Source organism: Bactrocera latifrons, unplaced genomic scaffold (genome assembly GCF_001853355.1).
Source record: "Bactrocera latifrons isolate USDA-ARS-PBARC rearing strain unplaced genomic scaffold, ASM185335v1 scaffold_45, whole genome shotgun sequence".
In the NCBI taxonomy this organism is placed as follows: Eukaryota; Metazoa; Arthropoda; class Insecta; order Diptera; family Tephritidae; genus Bactrocera; species Bactrocera latifrons.
Genome location: NW_017537101.1, coordinates 827,428 through 848,417, shown reverse-complemented (window position 1 = coordinate 848,417; position 20,990 = coordinate 827,428). Strand labels below are relative to the sequence as shown.

Here is a 20,990-nt window from a genome sequence, read left to right as displayed (position 1 = left end):
CTGCCATTTCATGTATTTGTTGCCAGAATTTAAAGCTCTTGTCTTGTCTCGGTGACATTTGATTTCAAGGATGTGCGCACATCGCACCAATCAATGAGAGAAAACTTCGGTGCCCGATAATTTCACGTTTAGGGCCCGACGATAAGCTACCAAGATCGCGGGATACCACTCCGTTTGACACGTCCTTGTGGGAATATGTTAAGTCTAAAATTATGCGGAAGATCCCGCTTTAATTCAGGCCTTGGAGCAAACATTTCAAAGAGATAATCTTCAAAAAAGAATGCCAAAGACTGTTCTTTCGAATGAAAATAAATTGTTTCTTAAAAAAAAGTAGGAAACCACGCAATGGTTCAACACAGCAAAAGCTGAGAAGTATGAGCTTGGTAAATGATGTAAAAAACGCAGAACGAAGTATAACAGAGGCAGCATAAGAACTTGAAATCACAAATTTCAGGCTGTATTCGGAGATTGTTGGAATCGTAGATTCCACTACCTTTACTAAGCGTTGTTCGAGGCGAGACTGATTCATTCACCGAGATCCGAAACTTAATTAAATGGGAGTACAACCAAAGGGCTCGTCCCGAACTGTGATTGAATATAAAGTATGAGCGAAGACAGTATTAGACGTGGCGAAGCTTGAGATAATCAAAAAAAGATTGATAAGCATTTGACGTTTGTATCGAATATAATATAGTGAAGTCGTTAGCTATGTGACTTTTGTCACGACAGCACCTCAGCCAAAAATATTTAAGCTTACCCCTTCTACCACCGATATTTTAAGATACTCGTGAGCATTTTCGGCAAAATATACAAGTATACGTATACATATCTCGAAATACCTTAAAAAATAAATAGAAATCATTTATGTGTTTAGAAAAACCAAATATATAATGGATGGAATGTGAAATTTTATTTATAAAGTTTTTATAAAAATAGTTTGTATGTATATTATATGTGTATATTTATCTTTAAAAACACACAATGTTGTACTTAGCAGATATATTCGTGGTCATCTCTCTAAGGAAGATATGTTTCTTAATCTATTAACAATTGACAAAATCTCGACCTTAATTACAAACTTAATAACGTAAATGTGTTGATATTCGAGATTTTATAAATAATAATGGTATATGTAAAAATGTGGGTTTATAAGAGTAAAGTTAAATACAAATATAAGTAAGTATTTTGAACAAGGAATTTAATGATTTTTTTCAGTTATCTGTGCCTATAGCGTGTATACATAAATGTACAACTAATCTTAATCAGTCTATAAAGCTGGACTTCACGCTAACCTTAATCACTAACAATATATAACTATACTTAAGCGATTTGCATTAATACATGAATATCAGTGGAGACATATCTCTATATATATGTAGTATTCAGCAATAACTATAAATGGTTTCTGCTCCATATTTGTCGCTTATACCACATTAGGAAGCATTATTATGTAATTATGTTACTATATCTTCGACGCAATCCTACGCCAAACACAACATCTTTTTCCATAATGGTGGCCTTGGTGTGGGTGGCAAAATAGTGGGTGTCAGTCCTTCCCAAATTGCAGTGTCGAAAACTTCTTTGACTTTATCCTGCAAAAAAAAAAAAACAAGTGAAAATTGAAGTCATACGAATAAATTAAATTATTTAAAAAATTATTATACTATTTATTACTAAATATAATTATATCTTGTCTACTTTGATTTTGTGAAACTAATTTCATGACAATGATCGCTTGTATATTCACCACGAAGTATTGTCCCGTCATGTAACTACCTTCTTTTCACCTGACTTTGTGCTAATGACATATAAACACTCGATTTTGAAGTCAATTTTATTTAATAAATCTTATATTAAATGGGCTATATGGAAATATTTATTTGAAATCGTCGTCTTTTTCTTTTACAGAAGTCTTCAAACGATCGGCCATTGATGAATATCAATAGTAATGACCACAAGCTGTAGTCCAATAGATTCAAATCTGCACTTCCAGACAACAACAGTCGTCTGAGCCTATAAGACCAGAGATTTTGCTTTGAAGCAATTGCAGGGTGACTTTTAGCTTCAATGCTCTCCAACGAAGCGAGTGTTACTAACTGCTTCAAAACGCCTTCTAAGCATCTTGTTGATACATGTTTTCCCCTTTTCCAGTTGTAGTTGTAGACTATATAACAAAATATATGGTAAAACTAAGTTTCGGGACGATGGACATAGGAACCGATTTTATCCATGCCAATTTAATTTCCCTGCACTACTGCAAAAACTAATCCTAATTTTTGGTATAAAGCTAAGTACAGACACAAAAGGGGGTACTCATATCTGATAATTGACCTGCAAAAGTTTTTGATCGAATTAAGCGTTGGGTTACGATTTCAACACTTTTTTATTATCTCGGAAGCATTTTCTCCACAACTCATGTTTTCAAATACTTTCCTTTTCATAACTTCCAAATTACTGCATCGGTCATTTTGAAATTTTGAACAATATATCTGTAATCAAGAGGTTAGAGCGGCGAGTTGTTTTCCCACTTGTTAAAAAAATTTCATTTTCAATACTTTTGCTATTTCCCTTCGGATGTTTTTTTGTAATAAAAATAAATATTCTGACCTGTGTTGCTGATGAAGTCTCAATGTATGTCGCGCCTACGCTTGCAGCCAAATCCCAAGCATCTGCATGTGAAATTGGGCTTTCGCCATTAAGCTGAAAATTAAAAAATAATATAAATTATTAAAAAATCATTGTAATTATAAAATGGTACATAATCGTTATTAACCAATTATTATACATATAAGAATTAATTTAGATTATTTTTCTTGTTTTGAAACATTTAAACAGGGCGGCTTTTATGGCTTTCAATGACCTCGAAAATTCTCTTTGAATCTGAATTTAAGGACAGCTGCTCTCGTTTGGGTCATCTCAGTTGATTTTTTGCCCAACAACCCGCGCCAGCATTTGTTACATTATTAATATGCTGTTCAGCAATAATCTTGCTCATCTATGGTTAAAGTCCCATTACCTCAGAATTTCTGTAACTTTGAGAAGTTATTGTTCAAACTGATCTTGCTAGTCGCTAACTCTTTCACACAATAAATACATAGTTTCGTAGTACACCCAACTCTTTTTTACACGATAGGTACGTTCCTCAGAAATCCGTGTAAAAAAACCGTGTAAAAAAAGAGGCGTGTAAAAAAAACCGTGGAGCATGAAATAAACAACTATATTTACTTCGAAAAGCTGTGTAAAAATGTTGAAAACTATAAATTTTTAGATATGCATACAAATTGTATTCTCATATGGCATTTTATTGAGCATTAACACTTAAAATACATAATTCATACAGGTGAAAAATTGATAGATTAAGCAAAAAACAAAAGATATCTGTTAATCGAGAATTAAGAACAGAAAAATTAGAATAGAAATACTAGAATAGAATAAGAAAAAGTATTTACATAGTTAGATAACTTCTCGCTACTTGATAACAACCGCAATAGTTTGCGAAGAACTGGACTAAAGTCGGTATCATCGCTGGAGATATCCATTTCAGCAATTCAGTTAATTGTGGTAAAAACAAACATAATTATAAGACAGTGATTTTGAAACCGTACTACATTAAACATTGTTTACAAAAAAAAAATTGCAAACGTGTAACTTCAAAACCGTGTAAAAAAAAGAGTTGTGTGTATTAACTTCAGCAATTTCGATAATTTCTACATTCTCTGAATGAAGAACTAGGACAAACTTGGCTTTGTAAAACTTTTTCAACCATCAATTAGTTTTTTACAATTACAGACAGATATGGCAATATCAATATATCCACTTATCACTGTGTATATGTATAGAGATATACATATACCACATATCTTAGGAAATACGCATTATTTTACTAAGGTTAGAAAAACCGGTTGAGTGAACAAGGCTTGTGTAATATTTTCCGATGGTAAACTAACCTGCAAATTTTTCAACACCTTCGTATTCTTGCGCAAATCGGCCTGTGTTCCAACGAGTATAAGGGAAGCTTTTGATTTGGAGAATTTTGGTGCCCATTTCGTTTTAACGGCATGAAACGTCTCTGGTCTCACAACGGAGAAACATAAAACGAATACATCGCTATCGGGGTAGCACAGTTGTCTCAGATTATCCAAGGTGTCCTGTCCTGCCGTATCGCAGATGGTTAAATGTACAGGATTATCGTTTACCAACACATCCGCTGAAAAAATATTTAAGTATTTAGAAGAATGTAAAATAATATAGCTAAAAACATTTTTGAAAGGTAGTCTTTGTAAAAATAAGGCAAGAAGGGTTAAATAAGACCGCAAAGTAACATTCAATACTTTGAGTTAAGTAAAAAATGATTCAGCTCGATTGAAACGGAACTTCGAATTCTCTTACATTGTACATCATAACCCAAACGACAGTGAAAATGATTATGGCAACTTTTGCAATAATTTTCGCAAGTAACTCTTGTGTACGCCTCATACCAATTGCCAGAGTAAAAGTTCAAGGCTTTACCACCATACACATCAAATGAAGTTTACCACACTAGTAAATATTCGTCATGTGTTTCTTAGATAATTACCTTTTAGATATATTAAGTTTAGTCAGACTATTGAAAATATTTGTATTTTTCTTAAAATTTTTTGTATAAATTTTTAAGAAAGAATATGAAAATTTTCTGCTGTTGCTTTGTAGTATTTGCTCAAATGTTAGTTAGCCTGGAATTAAAAAACATGCCAATCGAAGTGCGGTACTAATACAGAATTAGAGAGTACAATAATGGTATAAATATCGTTAGGGATCGCACTAGAGATACATGCGAATATATCTTGTACAATAGAGTGCATAGCAGCCATGAAAATTTTACTGTTACTAGTTGTGAGCGTTGCGATCCTGAACTACGGCCAGGTTAATGGTGTCGGTGAGACGTCTGGTACTTCATAGTCATCGTCTGGTAGTTCATCACCAGCGTCGAGTTCTTCGCCAACTTCATCGGCATCGACAGACAATAATTCATCATCATCCTCTGGAACTAATTCAGCGAGTCCCACGGTGAGTGATGATTCCAGAACAAAAGAAGTCAGAGCAGAAAAACAACGCAATGCTATGAAAGGAATGAAGCTTCAAGAACGCAGAAGAAGGCTACGACGCAGGAGCCGTCAGCAGAACCGCAGAAGAAGATCTAAAGGAATGATTATATTTTCATATTTATTTGGAGTTGAGCAAGTAATAAAGTTATCAGGAGTGGGAGATATTGCAAAGCTTTGATGAGTGGTGACAATCATTTATTGCCAAGTGAATTACTGGTTTCTCAGTTAATTTTTGCTTCCATTAATAATTGAAAGAATCTTAAGTTTGTCCTATGATAGATTATTTTTGCGTGAACGAGGCTCTACCATCTGTGAGACACAAGAGTGGAACACCAGAGTAACAAACCTACTAGCTTCAAACTCATTAACGGTAACTCTGTGTACCTATTATATGATAACTGAGGTCCTCAACCCCTCCACATTCATCCTACACGTGGAATTTACAACGCGTATATCAAAAAAATTTAAATTAAGATTTTTATTGATTACGATTCACAACATCATGTTATTCCATGAGATGCCATGAGATATAACCAAGTTATTGTCGAAATTCAAAATATCGTATTATTAATTGGATGATTTTCGTTGTTCGTGTTTCCTTTCTTTTGTTAACTTGTGAAAAGTAATGTTACGTCATTATGCATTTTAAAGAACATATCTTTGGTATGAAATACTAGAAATAGATGTACTGCCTTCTCTAACTTACAACAAATAATATTCCCGAAACTAAAGAGCTTTTCGAATGACGATCAAGTTTAGCCATCGTATACTTGCTTAAAGTGTACCACAATCCTAAGCTACTCTACTAAATATTATAAAAATGATGTGATATACTACTGTCCGCAAGCTGAAAATATTTAATGACATCATATTATATCCTGTCTTCCGATTTATTGCAATATATTGAAAATTTCACTAAATAACCACTTTTTGCGTTAATATGCAGCATTTTGCAATGTAAATGTAAGTGTACCTTAAACCTTGCAAACTGTGAGAGTACAAAATATTCGATAACACCCGAACTTTAACCGCTTAAATTTAAAAAAAACACGCGCATTGTGCGTTTTTGCTTCGTTATTTATATCACTTGGCCAAAATAAAATGCTTATCTTATTAAATGTTCTTCGTTCTTTTGTACTGTATCTTCAACTCAAATTATTCACAAAGATTGAGATAACTTTTCTTACAGCATTATTTAACCGCTGTATGCCCTACACTTTGCCAAAATGATACTACTTGAATAGAATTTTTGATTAAGTTATTTGAATTCACTATAAACTTCCGAACTGACAATGAAAATGGAAAAGAAGGTGCTAATACAGAGAACCAGATAAAAAACTGGGTAGAGTTAAAAGATTTCATTTTTTGCTTATAATACAACAATACGTGTATCTTGCTTACTACTTCTTGTAGATTTCCCTAGTACATAAAATTCTCACCAACTACTTCCAAATGTTTGAAAGCGTTTAAACCAAGTGTTAACCATAAAAGATGCAAATAGATGAGCAACAATGGAGCAACTAAGCAATTTTATTGAATTACAAATGAAACTGGAAACATTATCAGCAGACAATTGAAGTATAAATTATATAAGAACTAACTATGCTATGAAATGAGAGTGTACGTCCATAAAAAGGATTGAAAAATATAATACAGGAGTTCGCCAGTCACCCTAGTGGGTTGTGTTCGAAATTGCCGCTACCGTCGGTTTCTATTATAGCTATAGGATGGAGTCAACCACTGAAGTGACACATTTTTAACAAACTAAGAATAAGTTTGGATGCGGACAAATGTCAGATAACACCGGTCTACAGCATATTTGAAAATAAGCACATACAAGTAAGAAAGGGTTAAGTTCGGGTGCGACTTGCAAGAATCAGAGCCCGGGCAATTCCTTCAGGCGGTGACAAAACTTCATCTGTTGCGAAAGAATTAAACTTAATTATATTGGTATGTTTTAGTTCGAGTTAGTAAAAATTGTATTAAAAGCATCTTCAAATAAGATGTTTGTGATATTAAATCGACCGAAGAGACTAAATTTAATCTATTGAAGATGAGCTAAGGATACACGTTTTTAGTATGGAGACAAAATCTCCCAAGGTACCTGACGTTTTTAGATTCTAAACTAGAAATAAAAATTCAGCTTTGACACTTTTTTTTTTGAATATCGAAAAGTTTCGAAAGTTTTCGCTAAATACATCTTTTTCATGCTTTTGGAAAATATTTATTTTCTCTTAACATGAGCAACCGATTTGGTTGTATTCAGTACGATTATGAGTGAAAATGTCCTCTTTCATTTGATATGTTTATTTTTTGTCAAAATAAAAAAAAATATTTGTAGAAAATTGAAACCATTTTTTCAACAAATTCAATTGAAGTCATCTTCTCAATTGCTTTAAAAGAATGTTTCACAAAGTATTATTTCTTACTTCGTTTTATGGATTTTATCCACAGTATTAACGAATTCTTACAAATTAAAGCAGTGTAAAAACATATAATCGCCGTTTACTGACTGCTTTTCTTTTTTCAAACTGATTTAATTGAATTTTACTAAATGCACTTATCGAAACTACTATACGAGTATTCACACCGGAAGCAATATTTTGGGTTAGTACGATAAGTTAGTTGCGGAAAAGCTCTTATCCATGATATCTTTGCAATGTATGTATGTATTAAGATATCMGGTAGAGTTATGAAATCATTGCATAATTTTAGGCGGCATTAATTTGGCTGTTAGTCACGACTTCGCTTATCTGCGATTTCGCTGTGGGCTAACACGAATACCAGCCTTATCACATCACAACTCGATGCTAAATCTAGTGCGGGAATGCATTCCTTAAACCTGGAGGCTGCGCTCCGGAGCAATTGAGCTAATGCTATCATAATGGAAGCTGCCTGTGATCGAGGAACCATGCAATGATCTCGAAGCCGGGTACTAGTATTGATGATTAGTTCCAACTCTTCCACCAAATTTACTCGCTAACTATGACCCAATAATAAAAAAAAATCTTATTGCCATATAATGCAGCGTCACTTTCACTCCTTCGCGTTCAATCAACAGAATGAAGTGTCCTTGTTGATATGGACATACATACTCTAACATTTCTTAACGGGAAACTGTGTGATATAATTTAATCTTATCCTCACTTTAATATAACTCTTAATATGACATTTAAAAGGATAAAAGAATAGTCATTTGGATTAATATCTTGCCATGTAATAAACAAGACATTTTTAAAAAAAGATATTCTGCAAAAATAAGGAGCTTTAAAAATATTTGATGGCGCTACAAATGCATTTAATCGCAGAAGCATTCAACCGCAGCAAACATGCATTGCCCATTTTGCTTAATTAACCTACTTCAAGACATTATTTACTCTTCAACATAATTGCCTTCATATCTGTCTAAGCGGCAATTTCTGTATACCAACACGAAATGATCCATAGGCGCAAAGTTGGCGCAATGACGAGCGAATGAATGCGAGCCGATGGCTTGATTTTATGTGCATGCCATGCATTTGATGCGGCTGACTCGAAATTGCGGCAAAAACCAACACACGCACAGTTTGGCATGAGCGGAAGACTACATGCGGCAGCGAAACGAACTAGTTGCCGACCGCCTCTTGAACTTCAAGAATAACACTATCTTTTCATTTAAAAACAGCAACAAATAGTTAGAGAACTGAATTTGAGTACAGAGAGTTTGTGGATACCTAGTGAATTAATAAATTTTTTGTTTGTTTACGCAAATTTTAGAATTCCAAAAACACTAGTCCTAAACTAGTATAAATCTTAACTAGAGGAAAACTTTGCCGCCAACATTCGTGAGTATATTTCGCCCGAACATATGAACAGTCCATCAAAAGGTCTGGTGTGCCTAAGCGCGTTGACACACTAAAAGGACTGCGTGGGCTATAAATTGCAACAACTACACCAGCATAATATCGCCTGACTAACAGTAAATGGCACCACACGCAATGCAGTTGTGGTCGTGTTTGCATGTACGCTTAACTACACTACACGCCATTAGATTAGCACCAAGTTATATCTTTTTTTGCTCTTTTTGGTATAAATTCCTTTTAGAGTCATATTTTCCAAATATATTCTTTTTTTTTAAGTATTGAACATTTTGTTGACAGTGACTTGTTAAATCCGTTTGGTGAACAATTTCTACGAACTTCTACATTTTTTAAATCTATATACTACTACATACTACAGTATGTTAATAATGAATATAATAATTAGATCCCACACAGAGTTTCTTTTCATATTGAAAAATAAGTATTTTAATCAGAATCTTTTAGTGAGATTTTTTCATTTTCCAACTAGCATTTAATACTCGAGATTTCTTAAAGAGTAATAACAACAACAAAAACCATGATATTCAACTAATTCATGTACTTGATTTCTAACCTGATGACGTGCAGTGTACTTGAAGTGAATTCGCCTGTCGCCTGTCGCCTACCTCGAAGCGCAGTGATATGTGAGCACATCATAATTCAATCACTAGCAGTGGCATTAACTGTTCAGCTGAACGCACAAGTATATACGAGTACATATCTACTATATATGGTGTATACATATCCACAATTACTTGTGATGCATGACTTCCAGCCAACTATCCCTGTAGTGTGACATCAAACTAGTCCGTAAATATAACTGTTTACAAGTAGAAATTCCTGTCGGAAAGTCAGCGAGTCAGAAAGATATTTTCCTAATTGAAATTGAGGAAGGATTTTCTTTAGCGTTACTTCCAATTACCAATAAATTTGTTTAATAATCCCATTAAAAAAATTATTTTCATTATGTTTGGAACTGGTACGATGCTGGTTACATTTCGGTCAGGAATCTTTCTACAAGCAAGAACAGTTGGCTGCCAACGAGCTTCTGATTCATACCAGGTTGTAAAGTCATTTCTAACTACTGGGTTTCACTATGGGGATGCTATAAAGTAGTACTAGTTAGTACCGCACTGCAAGTTAGCGTTTCCCTTACTCTCTAAATCAGCGACTCAGTTTATCAGGGAGTGGGCATAGTTTGGTATATGAAAAATGTACATATTCGAGTGACGTGCCTTTCAATATTTCATTCACAAAAATAGCACAGAAGTGGCAACGGAAAGAAAAAGGCACAGACAGAAAGGGGCATAGAAGATAAAATAGTGTTGAGAGGAAGAGCTGTGTGAATACAATAAAAATATAGGACAATGAAAGGAAAAGGAAATGAAAAAAGTGAAAAATTGGCACGCAAACGAAGCTATTATCTGCTTATACAGTATTGTGAAAACGTATGCAATTATTTTACTCTTAGAATTCCATTTAGCCATTTAGCCATTTGCCATTGCAAAGTGTGACAAAAGTAGCTTTAAGAAAGTAACTTTCCGAATAAAAAAGATTTGTAGTTGTGCAGTAACATCTCGTATTATACAAATTTGATAAAAAAAGTTAATGTGTTATGAAATGAAATAAAACCAACGGAACTATGACTAAGTAGGCATGAGTCATCCGGACACGCTCTCTTGTAAAATATGGTGTATGTATAGCTCTTTAAACTCCTTTAAGTTCAAAATTTCAGCATGATTTCGCAATTAGGTAGGCATGAACAACTTGGGCTAGGTTAAAAGGTGGTTCAAAAAAAGATCTCACTGGAATAATTTACAACGCCGGTGCGTTGTGGTACCTATAAACTCCTAAACAAACTGAATCATAAGGCCCTTACAGATCCAAAAAGCGTTTTCGGCTTTTAACCAATTTGTTGAGATGGCTAATATCAGCTTCGCTTATGACTTCGGGTGCACTGAAGGTTAGCTTACGTTTCATGCTCCATGGAAAATGAAGGAAAAAGTGTCTGGATGTTTCCACTTTACACTCCTCCATACAACTTTGACACCCAGCGTCCGTTAAGATTTTAAGGCTTACCGCATAAATGCCTATTGAACAGTCTCCAGTAAGAACTCCTACAATCGCGGTAAGATGAACTTTACTCAGGGCAAGTAGTTCAGTGGATCTCTTGCGTTCTACTCTATGCCAGATGGACCTCGCAGAGCAAACGCAACGTACATTTGTTCGGCGCAAAAACGCAAGACTCTAAGGGGGATGCAGCCTGGTCGCATTTCGACGTGTGCGGGGCAATGGCGGCCCCTCTGGCAAGCTCTTTAGCTTTGCAATCGTCAGCGATTCCACTATACCAGGAAATCCGACCAGTTTAAAGTAAGTTAATTACGCTCATAATCAGATAGTTTAGATACACTGAAATTAATACTTTATTTCATCGTTGCTCTAACGCATTTAATTTTGGGTTGTTTTGGAGCTCAAAATATATCTTTCGCTTTTACAGACCCTCCAAATACTTCAAAATTCGGAGAGAAGGGGACGCTCATTAAACGAAACAATAACAGATAGGGTAAAAAACAATGTCAAAGAAGCGAACTGCTTCGCCCAGAAACCAAATGTAAGAACTGACAATTGTAAAGCCGATAGACACAAGACAATACACAATTGAGAAGCCTTAAAAAGATCTCTACTAATGATCGCATAACTCCAAGATTGTTAATAAAATTCGCTAGTCTTGCCAATTGCTGTTCTACCGAACGAATATTGCTTTACTCTTACTAGCTTAAGATTTGTTTATATATTGTAAGACATATTATACAATCTAATTCAATATTATATGGAAACTCCAGTATCCAGAGGATCAACACCCCAGCTTTTGAAACTGCAATAAGTACATTAAAAGAATAACACAGAAACACATAAAGTCTTCACGTAAGAAAGGGATGCACGATCACACATACATACGAACTTCAATTGGGCTTGTACCATAAGAAACTCATAGAAACTTTTACAGAAATCTCTGTTAACGGTATTCGCTAATTAGCCGCTGATTTAACCGACAGACGGCTTGCAGGAAATTTATCAGTTGAGCCAAGATGTTTGTTCATCTGAAAACAATTTTATATTTTCTCTTTATGTCTTCATTATCATGTAAGCAAACTAGTGCAAATATCAAAACGATCGACCAATTTAAACGTTCTTCTAGTTTTATAAAAAAAAATTATATATTTTTATAAATTATAATTCTGAAGGCTTTCTTGGGCAGGCTCCTTAGACTCTCCCCTGCTAGCGAAAAATTCGAAATTCCCTATTAAAGATGTATTTACTAGCATTTTAGAAGTTTTGGAGATTAAGCTTAGTAATTCTTTAATTTTGTGAATGTATAAAATTAATCTCACTCCCCCTCCATATTTTTATACTATGAGCAAACTTAATAGATATACATATTTTAGCCACATCTTTCTACCTGTTCGCCTATTTGTCCATCATCTGTATATACACGAACTAGTCCCTCAGATTATGAGATATCCTCCTGAAACTTTGTTGATATGAAAAATTTTTCTATTTGTGAAGGGTATTCTAGACTTTGACTCATATAAGAATATATGTTTGTATCTGCACTTTATATATAATATAATTTCCTGATAATTTCATATTTACTTATTAAAATCCAAACTGACAACCAACGAGATAACCCGAACAATTTTACGTGGATGGGTAGTTGAAGCTACACTTTTTCGAAAAAGCGAAAATTTCCAACTACCCTGGTGGTTGGGGTTTTGACTGAATGAAATAATTAATGATAAATTTCTATCGAAGCTTACAAAAATAATCAGGAATTGCGAAATTACGTTCAAAAAAGTAACTACAAAATTCAGTTTCTTACATTATGATTTCATATGAAATTTTGTTGAGCAATCATCCGAGTAAAAGAAAAGCCAAAAACAGCGGCGGTTATGTAAAATAAAGAGGCTAAGTTTCTTTAAATTATTTTAACAAATTTATGTTGGACACACATATTTGAAATATCCAAAGTCATAGAACTCATGACATTTACAAAATTTGTTTATCATTTTCAATTCAAATTTTGATATCTGTCACAATCCGTAGCAGCAATTCTACTTGTATAGCTAAGAGTATTGTAGCGTTCACACAGACAAAGCAGTAATTAATTAACGCTAACGAAAATTTGTTTTGGTTTTAAGTTTAAAATACCGAAAGGTCCTTTGTACACCACTGCCATGGCATTTTAATGAGCGATCAAGGGCAATGTGTCCATAGATTAAAGAGTAGTTTTGTACACTTACCGTTATATATGTCCGATGCTGTTGGCACGTGCTCCGTATTGAAACGATTTTTCAAATAAGTCAAAATCAAATTAGTCTTGCCCACAGCGCCATCGCCAACAAGCACACATTTGATGGAAGGCGTTTTCAGTTGCTTCGGCTGAGATTTCGTTTGCACGGACGACGTATCGAATTTTTTACCTACAAACGGCGAGACGGTAAAGTTTTATGTCAGCGCATAGAATATTATAACTAATTAAAAGCGGCTTAAGTGCAAATTATATACTTAAATGCTGAAATGAAATGCATCTTTTACTTTTACTGCATTATAAAGTCTTTCGTTTTGTACAATCCTTTCAATAGCCTTTTTGCGGCAATTTTGCGCTAGACTTCTGCTGTTGCACCTTAAAACTTTTTAAATTACGGCAATTATCTTTTGATACACTTTCAAACACACAAACATATACTTGCACGGTAAAGAAAAACGAAGGGGAGAGAGGTATTTAAATTTGCACTTCAGCTCACTTTTACAATATTCACCTTTGGCGCTTCGCTTTGATTTGCTTTTTCGCAGCAGAAACTTCATCCCCTTACCGCTGCTGTTACGCGAACTGGAACTGGTATCGCTGCTCAACTGCAAACAGAACGAAATACGAAGAAAAATTATTAAATTACTGCAAGGATAGACATATGTCTCTATAAGCATACTATATACTTAACGGTTTTATTATATAATTGCTATGCAAACCTGTTCTATTATCTTTTACCTGTCATTTAGCAATAGCGTGGAAAAGGGCTCACAAGGCTTGAATAGAAACAAATGGTTTATATTCTATATTGGCTGAGCATTTCACTAGTCACAAAGACAACCTTGCATAAAGATTTATAAAAACATATTACTTTGAGAATATAAATTATAAAGTTTTTTTCTTGCTGTAATTCGCCCTTTTATGGCTGAGGTTTTTATGTTTGACCTAGTATGTTAGTAGCTAACATAGTAGCTAAACAATGTTATCATAAAGTGTATGAGGAAGAAAAAGAGCATGTCCAACCTATATGAGGCGAAACCTTATCAAGGTCCTTAGCCGAAACATTGTCAGCAACAAGAGAGACAACTCTTTGTCGGCAGTAACGTTACTAATGAGTGATCCAAGTAGAGTACTAAAAGGTGTGTTTCAAAAGTAAACAGGCTTCGAACAAAGAGCCAACATCAAATTTTGTTTTTAAATTGGTAAAACTTTTACTGAAACGTTTCAATTGATGAAACAAGTTTACGGCGGTGATTACCTATCTCGGTGCAGAGTGTACGAGTGGTTTCAACGTTTTCAAAGTGGTCGTGAGGACATAAATGACTTGGCCCACATGTGGGCCAATCAAAATCCGTGTTCACCGGAAATTCCATCGAAACTGTGAATTGTGATTCATCAAAAAATCAGCGAAAATCATCATTGAAATTCATGAAAATGGAATTGAACACCTCCAAAACATCAATTTTCCGCATTTTGACCGAAATTTGAGCTTACGAAAGGTGTGTCCACAGTTTCTTCCTCACAAATTGACTGACGACCAAAAATTGCTCGAATCTAACATTCGAAGGACGATTATTTGACCAAAAATCACATTTTAACCATTAAACACTCACCGTGTGACTTCTTCCATGAAAGGAAAGCGTTATGCAGACGTAGAGAACATTCAAAATGCTTGAAGCGCTTTTTAGCGGCCATTCCGTCCAACGAACTAAAACACTCGTTCGACATGCTTTTGGACCGTGCAAAAAGCTGTATTGAAGCAGAAGGAATAAATTGATTTTGTCGAAAAACCATTTGTCCTGTATTTTCAATAGCACCTTTTCGACAGATCACGCTTGCGTCGTGTCAAGTTGTCATGTTATTTTTATTCAGTATTGTTTGGCATTTCATCATGAAAAGACTTACGCCTGAATAATGTTTACAAGTCGTTCAACTTTATTACGAAAATACATGTTCTATCAAGAATGTCATCTTAAGCCCCAGATTTCATTATTGGATAATACGAAGACCGTGGAGAGTCGATTCGACGCCATTCTCAGCAACTCTGATTGACGAAAGGAACGATTTGGTGCATTTTACGTCGAGATCTTAAATAGAAATACAACTTGTGCAAAAAACTGATGCCGCTCGACATTTCCAAGCGACATCGCTCTCTGGGCACTGGAAAAGGTCAATGCTTTCTAGCCAAATTGTGGTTTGTGAGCCGGTGGTCGGTCCATATTTCTTCCAAGTTGATCCCGGTGAGAACATAACCGCCCATGGTGATCGTTATTGCGCCATGATAAACTACTATTTGATGACTGAAGTTGAAGCTCGCGACGGCGCCACACATCGCATTAATCAGTGGATTTATTGAGAGAACATTTTGGTGTGCAGACAATTTCACGTTTTGGCCCGATCGATATTGTGTTACCATACCGATATACTCCCCTCCGCTTCCCTTATTAAATTTAAAGTTTCTGTTTCAGATCTATATCTGAAAAACTGAGGTACTCGTTCGCATATACGCAGACGGACGGAATAAAGAACGTGGCACATGGCAAAGTTAATACACGCTGTAAAGAATATAAAAACTTAGAAATATAAAAACTTTTGAAAATTGAGGTCAAGAATACAAAAAACTTAAATTCAAAAGTTTTAAAAGTTTTTTAATTCCAACTCGATAGCCATCTCAAGAACCTGTATTTTTGGTTTCTTTACTTTTTTATCTGTCAAAATATTATTCATCTTTAGTGTGAAAGTTAAGTAAACAATGAAATGGCAATGCCTTCAGTTCAGCATACAAACTTATAATACTTGGGCGATTTTGTCTCCTAAGTCTTCCATTGAAAAATCTTTCAAATACTGGTAAAATAAAACTAGCTGTCTTCCATTCAGCAAAGGTTAGATAGTAGCGAACCGAACAAGCCATACCAGTTGTTTAAACAGCTAAAATGTGTTGCATTCAGGTTAGCAAGCAATGCATTTTAAAATTAAGAATTCTTTAATCCCAAATACGGTATTAAGCTAATTTTTAATGAAAAATTTTTTCATTGAAAAATTTGTAAGCCCTGTTGCGTTACAACCTTCGGTGGAGAAATTCTTTCCTCCGAGCCAAATATCATGTTTATAATAACTCGTCCACGCTTTACATTTTCTATAAGCAAATATGCTTTGTTTCAAAATTTTATTTTAAATCAGTCCCAATAGTATAACTGATATAAATTCTGTAAAGCTGGTAGCCTTGAAAAAAGCGCTTACGCCATCTCATTACGAAAGTAACCACCTACTCTCTTGTATCGAATTCATCTCTTTAACTGTGTTGCTACTTCCACGAGAAATTTTTGAAAAAAGAGTAGCACTTGAAGATAGCAAAGAGATCAGATCAATGACGAATCGAGGACGGCTATTACCTCTAAACAATTTTAGAGTCTTTTAGGTGTTAGTATGTTAAAAACCTTCCATTTTGAAATTGGGTAATCCAAAAAATCTCTATTTTGTCAGTAAATGTTGTTGCAGTCGTATATCTCCAGTGCTACCAATCACATTGCCCAGCGTTGAAAATGTTGTGAAAGGTGAGATTTTAAGCGTCATTTGACCAAAAAAAATTAAATTCGGAGAAGTTGAAAAAAAAGTTACAGCTGTTCAAAAATGAGTGATAATAATGAAGAAATTCGCTATACTTTGAAATTTTTATATAAAAAAGCCAAGAATGTCACGCAAGCCACCAACGAAATTTGTGACGTTTACGGAGACGATGCTGTGTCAGTTCGTGTAGCACAACAATCGGTCGCTCGCTTCCGTTCTGGAAATTTCGAAATTTCGATTTACATTGATGGAATAATTTCTCTAGCGGAAAAATGGCAAAAAGTGGTCGACCAAATTGGTACATATCTGTTTATTTAAATATTAATATAAATGTAAAAAAAAAAAAAAAAAAAATAAGTTGAAGTTTGATTACGAAAAGACTTTATCGATTACCCAATATTAAAGTAAAAAATCTACCATATTGTATTGGGTAGGCGTACTTTTACCAGCCAATATAGCCAATATAATACATTGGAAAAACGGAAAGGGAAAACGAATTTTCATCAGTTCTATTGCAACAACGAAGCTATGATCTTATCTTGGCAGCAAAGACTGAATTCGTCAACCCCTTGATTGCTGAAAGAGATAGCACGTACAATAGAGGCAGTGGAATAGAAGAAACATCTCAAGTCAGTCATGAAAAATTGCTATATTACATATAAGTCGAATAGCTTTTAAAACTAAGAAAGAGACAGAACAAATGTAAGCCGATAAACATATATTCTCAAGCCACTAAGCTGTTAGGAGACGAACCCTATGTACTACTGGTATTGGCATCGTACCGTATGAAAACGAACGAAAATGCAGACGCGGTGTTAAGTATTGTTCATAGGGTGGGAACAAACGTAAAAGTTTTAAGAAAATAATTAATTTTTGCAGGGATAAAATTCGAATATTTGTGAAATTCTCTAGGTCACTGCAGATTTAGGAGGCATTTGTACATTAAGAGCACGCATGGTATCTTCAGATTCACCAATTCGAGAGGAGAATGCATTGCCTCTCTGATCGCAAGTATAATAAGTTTATAAGACAATAGAGCTGAGGTCGCAGTGCGTATCTGTTTTATTCTGATTTTAACTCTCATTCCACGTTAGCGAGATTTTTCACATTTCTTCAGCGACCCAGTTGATTCCTCTCACCTAAAGGTTAATTTGCGCTATTTACTTTTTTCATTTCTTTAAGCTTTGGTGATTGAAGTTTGCACCACTTTTCAAAAACAAGAAGAAATATTAAAATATTTTATTTATTATACCCTGAACAGGGTATATTAATTTTGTCACTAAGTTTGTAACACCCAGAAGGAAGCGTTGGAGCCCTTATAAAGTATATACCTAAATGATCAGTATGTTAAGCTGAGTCGTTTTAGCCATGTCCGTCTGTCTGCCCGTCTGTCTTATATATACGAACTATTCCCTCAGTTTATAAGATATCGTTTTGAAATTTTGCAAACATCATTTTCTCTTCAAGAAGCTGCTCATTTGTCGGAACTGCCGATATCGGATCACTATAACATATAGCTGCCATACAAACTGAACRATCGGAATCAAGTTCTGGTATGGAAAACTTTCACATTTGACAAGATATATTCACGAAATTTGGTACAGATTATTTTCTAAAGCAACAATGTAGTCTCCGATGAAATTGTTCAGATCAGCTCACTATAGCATATAGCTGCCATACAAACCGAACGATCAGGGACTTGTATGGAAAACTTTCGCATTTGACGTGGGTTCTTCACGAAATTTGACATGCATTACTTCTTAAGGTAATAATATAATCTTCGAAAAAATTGTTCAGAACAGATTTCTATAGCATATAGCTTCCATACAAACTGAACACATAGTAACTAAAAGAAATGTACCTGTGAAGGGTATATAAGCTTCGATGCAGTCGAAGTTATCGTTTTTTCTTGTTTTTTTTCGAGTTTTCATATTTATGTGTTGACTTCTCCCACATTACCCCGCAGAAACGAGTTCATACTGAATTCTAGCGAGAACTTTATCAGTATTTGATTTCACTCGCAATCAACGAAGAAATTGTTTGCCGGCCAAAAGCACAGCAGTCCGGCTTAGAGACTGTATGAAATAAAGAGTCAAAATGTAAGCGTTGGAAAGCAATAAAGCAAATGACATGCAGACCCGATTAAAGCCACCAAGTGAAATAAAAGTGGCAATAAAACGTTCAAGTATACCGTTGGATATGTATGAGTATGCACTGGAGAGAACATACTTCAGCGATGAAATAAAGCGTTGGGAAGGAGGAACTCATGTGGAATTCAATTGGTAAAGTGTAGCGATTTTTACGTCACTGCGCGCATTTACATTTCCGCATTAATCAGAATTATAAGCGCCTGTAGCGAGTTGTTAGGAGTACGTACATAATATGTATGTATGTATGTAGGCAAGTAGGGAAGCATAGAACACCTTAAGATGTAACTGCGCTGTCAATTCGATAATGACGACAAGCTGCTGTGCGGTAGTCACGGCTACTTGCAAGTGAGTAAATTTGTGGCAACACCTACTTTCGGCCTAACATTGTCATCTTCAATGCGTGCATGACGATGCATTATGATAAAATATACGAGCGAAAAAATTTATGCAGCCACACTAGTGGAAATAAGGCGTTGCCATTCTTGCCGACTAAATTAAAGAGATATTGCTTAGACCAAAGAAGTGAGTGTTTCGTGGTATTGGTGAAGCAGTAGTGAGTATAAGTGTACATGCGTGCCACAGAATTATGTCCAATTTAATATGCGCATATAAATTAGTAAAACGATGAGCTGAAGTTGCATGCCACACGTTCCTATACAAAGCAGTCGCACATATTTACTCGCATGTATGTATATGCATATGTACATGAATGAAAGAAAGTATTTCCATTGGCGTATTTCTGCCGCCGTGAGAAGTCATGCCGCCGCTGTCCTTCTTCTCGCCATTTTGCTGCGGCAATAAATTTTAGCTGCTGAGTAGAAATAGTGCTGACACTGCAACATGTGTACATAAAGGTATGCAAGTTGTGGCAATTCACCAACGAAGATACATATATGTACACACGTATTCAAAAACATTCATCATACATCGCCTTGTGTGCCGGCGAGTGTGGCGCTATCACATGTGAACACGAACAGCTGTCTAGTAGCGCGCATACGGTGGTTATTCGCTTTCGGCTATGCTAATTTTTGTGCTTTTGTATGCCAAAAAGCTAATTGTAGCGCAATTTATACTTTCTCAATTTTTTTTGCAAAAACCTGGTAATATGGTGCCACCTCTTTCTCTTAAGATCGTGTTCCGATTTTTGTCGCAATCGGACCCAAAACGCTTCCCATTAGTCGCAACTGACACCAAATGGTTAGTTAGTAGAGAGCAATATGTATTTTTAGACAGACTTCGGACCAAAACCGAAACTGAAGAATTCTTTATTCAGATATAATATATAATTTTGTCGAGCTTACATACATAATGAAAAGAATCATTAAAGGCAGCCGATTTTAAAGTAACCGCCCTCGGAGAATTTTAAGTAACGCACGTTTTTCAAAACCGACCAGATTTCACCATGCGCCAAATCTTGGAAAATACCCGTGAAAAGATGATCGACAAAGACCAACTCCTCGCCGATTTCAAGCTGCTTTCGATAGCCAGAAAAGGGATCTGCTTCTATGCCGCTACGTCTGAACTTGGTATTTCCGCAAAGCTAGTACGGCTGTGTAAACTGACGTTGAGCAACGACAAAAGCTCCGTCAAAGGGAAGGACCTCTCCGATCTGTGCGATACCAAGCGAGATTTCACACAAGGAGACACCCTTCGTGCAAATTCTATCTATCTAGTGCAGGAGAAAATATTTCGACCTGCAGAACTAAAAGAGAAGGTAGAATAATCTTCTACAAGAGTGTACAACGGCTGGCGTATGCCAATGATATTGACATCGTTTTCCTCAACAACCGCACCGTTAGTTCTGCTTTATACCGACTAGACAAGGAAGACAAGTGTATGGGTCTGGTTGTGAAAGAGGGCAAGACAAAATATCTCCTGTCATCAAACAAGCAGTCCTCACACTCGCGACTTGGATTACATATCTTCTTCTTTTCCTGCCCAAAATATGAAGAAGAAAGACTAGAAATAGAGAGTATGATAAACGATCGCGTGACTCCGGAGAATATAGTGCCTTACATGATCAAATCGAAGGTAGTCTGGA

The 20,990-nt window shown here is 35.3% G+C and overlaps 1 protein-coding gene across 1 annotated transcript in view; it reads right to left on the bottom strand.

Annotated features, from left to right (window-relative positions):
- Nucleotides 1–902: 902 nt before the first annotated feature.
- Nucleotides 903–20,990, bottom strand: part of LOC108973057 — a 64,298-nt gene continuing 44,210 nt past the window's right edge. The window contains exons 3-7 of the mRNA XM_018940076.1: nt 13,744–13,837; nt 13,225–13,404; nt 3,948–4,207; nt 2,608–2,700; nt 903–1,592 (exon numbers count right to left, since the gene is read on the bottom strand). Of these exons, the coding sequence (XP_018795621.1) occupies nt 1,482–1,592; nt 2,608–2,700; nt 3,948–4,207; nt 13,225–13,404; nt 13,744–13,837 (738 nt within the window). The 3' untranslated portion in view covers nt 903–1,481. The remainder of the gene's footprint in view (nt 1,593–2,607; nt 2,701–3,947; nt 4,208–13,224; nt 13,405–13,743; nt 13,838–20,990) is intronic.